This window comes from Acanthisitta chloris, unplaced genomic scaffold, assembly GCF_000695815.1.
Source record: "Acanthisitta chloris isolate BGI_N310 unplaced genomic scaffold, ASM69581v1 scaffold25365, whole genome shotgun sequence".
Taxonomy (NCBI): Eukaryota; Metazoa; Chordata; class Aves; order Passeriformes; family Acanthisittidae; genus Acanthisitta; species Acanthisitta chloris.
This window is the reverse complement of record NW_008675908.1, coordinates 8,903-13,725: the sequence shown is the minus strand read 5'-3', so window position 1 is coordinate 13,725 and position 4,823 is coordinate 8,903. Positions and strand designations below refer to the sequence as shown.

Here is a 4,823-nt window from a genome sequence, read left to right as displayed (position 1 = left end):
CCTTGATGGTTCTATGATTCTATGAGCATTCCAGAGCACTTATAGACACAGACATATTTACTCTGAAACTCAATGGCCTGGCTTAAGGGGAGCTCACTGCAAGGAAGCTATGACAATTTATACCCCCAGCTTTTTTGTAACCAGCACATAGGCACGAGGAGGACAGTCACTTTTTATCCTGCCAACATCATTTGTCCTACCAAACTTTACTATAATAGGGCATGAACAACAAAGTGCAGTAGGAATGCATGCTCTTCTAAATGTGTACCTAAACTAAGACACAAAAATTTCCATCAAAATTTAGAGACCTACATTCTTTAAGCTCTTAATTCTATGCTTAGAGCAAGAAGCTACTCTCTCCTACATTTCTCTTCAAATCAAAGTATGTTCAAACAGCAAATACCACATAAACCAAGGCCATCAATAAAGCTCAGGAGTTAAGAATAACAAAGTTAAAGGGCAAAAATGGTCAAAGAACAGATTACAGATTTAATTAGCTGAAAGACTTGTTGCCATTACTAAACAGATTTTTCTTTAAAGATCAGACCATTTCTTTCCATAGGCACCCTGCCCTTTTTAACCTGATTATAGAATCATAGTCACCAAGATTGGAGGAGACCATTGAGTCCAACCATTAATCTGTCATTGCTGGAACCCACAAACCAGATCCTCCAGTGCCACATCCAGACACCTCTTCAACACCTCCAGGGATGGTGACTCCACCACCTCCCTGGGCAATATCCCAGTGCCTCAACACCACAACAGGGAAAACATTTCTCCTCACATCCAATCTGACTCTGCCCTGGCTCAGCTCAAGACCATTCCCTCTAGACCTCTCCCTGCAGCCATGGCAGGACACACATCCCCCACCTCTCTCCAACCCTGGCAGGGAGTTGCAGAGAGCCAGGAGGTCACCCCTGAGCCTCTTCTCCAGGCTAATCAAACCCAACTCCCTCAGCCCTTCCTCATCCCACAGGTTTTCCAGACCTTTCTTTCCCTCATTTGCTCCGTGTTAATTTTCTCTTCAGTTTTCCCATCAATACAGTAGCTCTTCCAAAGCTGTTTCCTCCATAGTTCACAAATAGATCTTTATATTCTGCCATTGTTGATCCTCTCCCAGAAAAATGTTTTAATTTTATATTAACCTATGTGAAAAGTCACCTACTGACACAGCATCACCTTTCACATCTCTGCCTAGTACTGGAAGAGAAATTATTTGCAACTCTCTCTTGCAGGAGTTGTACTCCAGCTCTGTAGTTTGATCCTGCTCCAGGCCCTTCCCCAGGCCTTAGAAAGTCATCTTAGCAGCTCCCTCTGTACTCATAGTTAGAGCTCTACTGTGTCTAGGTCTGAGCAGGATATAAACCTGTAGGTGAAAGCTCATGCTCCAAAATGCTTTACTAATTTGTATAGTCCCAAAAGCCCAAAGTGCTGCTGTTGCTGTTGCAGGGAGTGGTGGAGGAGAAATTCAGCACAAACCAGAAGTGTTCAGATTGTTATAAAACTTGAATAAAAATCCATACAGCCCAAACTTTAAGTATCTGGCTTTTATCAAGAGGAAAAAGACAAGAATTGTACCTGCCATTCTAACCAAACAACCTCAGCATTGTGCTTGGTTGGAGCACAGCCCAATCTCTTGACTTATTAATTAGGCAATTCAGCCAATATCAACTTTGTACAAAAGCTCTGCTGTGGCAGCTTGACAAGTTTCAGGGAAAATATCAGTTACAACAAACTTGTCCTCTCTTACTGCCTCTTTTTACTCTCCCCTCTCTGAAGGGCCTACAAGGGAGCAGGAGAGGTCTCTTTGTTAGAAGCTGCAGGGACAGGTCAAGGGGTAACAGGTTCAGATTGAAAGAGGGGAAATTTAGGTTAGTTCTTAGGCAGAAGTTTTCCCTGTGATGGTAGTGAGACACTGGCCCAGGTTGCCCAGGGAGGCTGTGGCTGCCCCAACCCTGGCAGTGTTCAGAGTCACAGCTGGGTTGGGTGAAGCCTTGATCAACCTGCTCTGGTGGGAGGTGTCCCTGCCCAGGGCAGGGGGTTGGGACTGGATGATCTCCAAGCTCCATTCCAACCCCTAAAATTCTCTGATTCTATGATTTACTCCCAGTAGGCTAGTCTAAGGTCTGCTTGCCCTTTTGCCCTGTCACCTAAAATTCTCTGATTCTATGATTTACTCCCAGTAGGCTAGTCTAAGGTCTGCTTGCCCTTTTGCCCTGTCACCAGGATTGGTCTAAGGTCTGCTTGCCCTTTTGCCCTTTTGCCCCAGGATTGATCAATGCTCACAGAAAGTGCCAATGAAACAGGAGTAGTAGAGGAGGGATATTTCTCCTCCTGCACTTCTCTCAGGGATTTGCACCTAGTGTTTAGTGTTTCATGCATCAGGTGGATTCCCCCACCTGTCAAATTCCTTTTTAAACCAGGTCATACTTCCAGTCTCTGCAGCACAGTCACAAGTGCCACAAAACTCAGGGATCTGCTCTCTAGACCTGCAGCATGGCACAGTTCATTCAGCCTCTTGGTTCTTAGGTTACAGGGAACAAATAACAATTGCTCCTAATTTCACCCTCTTTACACCATTTATAATTCATATAAATCTATCAACAGCTTTTTCCTCAAGCTGAAATCTTTCACCTGCCTCATATGGACCCTGTATCACACCTTCAACCATCCCTGCTGCTCCCCTAGGGTCCTGTTGAGACAGAAGTAAGGAGAAACAGACTCAAAGACTCATGGCACAAAGCAATAACTCCTCAGTCACTTAGGAGATGACATAACAATGTTTTCTAATTTGTTCCTTCCCAAATAATTTCTAATCTTGCTTAAAAATATTCCTTAATGCTCTGAACCACATGATGAACCTGGAAAGAGCTGTGCTGTTAAAGAGCTTATGGCTAATCTAATTTACATGTTAAATCAGCACTTAAACCACTACTACAGTTTTCCATGACATAACGTGATCTCTAACATTTCAGGACATAGGAGGGATAAACACAGATAAACATCAGTATCAAGACAGTAACCTGTTTTGATTGCTTCAACCAGCTTGTCATTCTTCTCTCCTTCAAGCAGTCTGTAGTAATAGCCAGGGTTTTGCTCCATGTTGGCTTGGGCCCCACTCACAATCATCCAGATCAATGCACGGTGTTCAGCGGGGATGCCTTTCCTGATGTATCTCTTCACTGCAAAACAAGAAGTTTGGGGCTGTTTGTTCACTTTTTACATCAATGAAAACAATCCCAGCTGTATTATTCTTTTGGAAATGAGCAACCTAAAGTGAAGAAGTCACAGGAAATTCTTGTCTAGAGATTATTGTGTTTCTCTGTTGGGAAAAAAAGCTTTTTACTATAAGGGTGGTGAGACACTGTCCCAGGTTGCCCAGGGAGGCTGTGGCTGCCCCAACCCTGGCAGTGTTCACAGCCAGGTTGGATAAAGCCTTGAGCGACCTGCTCTGGTGGGAGGTGTCCCTGCTCAGGGCAGGGGTTGGGGCTGGATGATCTGTAAGGTCCATTCTAACCTCTAAAATTCTGTGATTGTCTCCTAAGATACCGTTTAAGGTGATCATTGACTTCTCAGCTGCACAGTGTATTTTAGATTCACTCCCAAGTGTGTCACCCACACTCCACACCGAGATCTCCACACCCAGGCTTTCCTCCCTGCTCTATTCCCCCATTAGGGCTTTGAGTCCTTTCCTCTCCTGCCTTTCCAGATGGAGATATGAACTATCAAGTTTCCCCTTGATCTTTGTCCTTTTTCATTCAGACAAGCCCTGACTTTCTCCTTTCCTACACTACCAGTGGCCTCTGACAAGAGAGTTATTTCTTTTTGGTTATGCTCTAGCATCAATGGCTATGTTAACACAAACCTAGGGTTTCAGCTTAGCACCCAACCACTGAAACCACAGCAGAAACTGAGAAACGTGAAGTATGTGCCTCCTGACTAAAGGAGCCCCTGGAAAAACTGGAGATGTGAGTGAGCAGCAGATGGATTTTTCCTAGAATAACTGGGGAAGGCTTTTCAAATCTAAAGCAGCTCTTATCTCCTACATCATATACATCATTAGCATGTGCTTCAGGGTGGTTTTTTTTTTTAAGCAGATGATTCAGTGTAAATAACTAGGATGCAAGATTGCAGGAAGAAGCATCAGGCTAATGACAGCCAAGCAGTTTCCTCCTGGGACTGGTATGAAAACTACTAATAAGGGGCCAACGCTGCTCATTGGAACTAACTCCTAAATCAGCATTAACTCTTCTGACCCAAAAACACAGCCCAATGTTTGAGATTCTTCTGCTTGTTTCAGGGAGAAGAAAATGACAAAGGAACCAGACACTCCTCACTAAATGAATGGGACTGTATCAATTAAGAGTATCAAGTTCTCCTCCCTAAATTCTATGGAACTTGAATGAGAATGGGGATCTTTATTCCACCCACACACAATCTCGATACCTAGCCTGGTTTTATCCAGACACAAAGATCTGAAACTCAAGATAATCACTGCCTGAATTAAAGGCCTTCAAAACAGCAGAGGGAAACAAAGTTTTAGGACTCAGCCAGACACCTCCTAAATACATTCCACCTGAATTGCAGCTGCCTGTCCTTCAGGAACCAAAGCTGCTTCCCTAGTGTCAACAAACATGCATCTATGATAGGCATTTCACCCACCTAAAATCTGGTATTTTATCTCAAAGAAACATTTGCAATACACACATGGTCTGCAGGGTACTATTCTTGTTTAGCTGTTCAGTGAGGATTTATGCTATGGGTTACAGACTCTACTGTCCTAGGGAGCATCAGGCAAGGCATGGCCAGAGGGAGAGGGAGGG

The 4,823-nt window shown here is 44.0% G+C and overlaps 1 protein-coding gene across 1 annotated transcript in view; it reads right to left on the bottom strand.

Moving 5' to 3' along the window:
- Positions 1 to 3,023: 3,023 nt before the first annotated feature.
- Positions 3,024 to 4,823, bottom strand: part of LOC103803385 (growth hormone-regulated TBC protein 1-like) — a gene marked incomplete at its 3' end in the record, with an annotated part of 10,669 nt that continues 8,869 nt past the window's right edge. The window contains exon 4 of the mRNA XM_009075933.1: positions 3,024 to 3,182. Coding sequence (XP_009074181.1) covers positions 3,024 to 3,182 — 159 coding nt within the window. The remainder of the gene's footprint in view (positions 3,183 to 4,823) is intronic.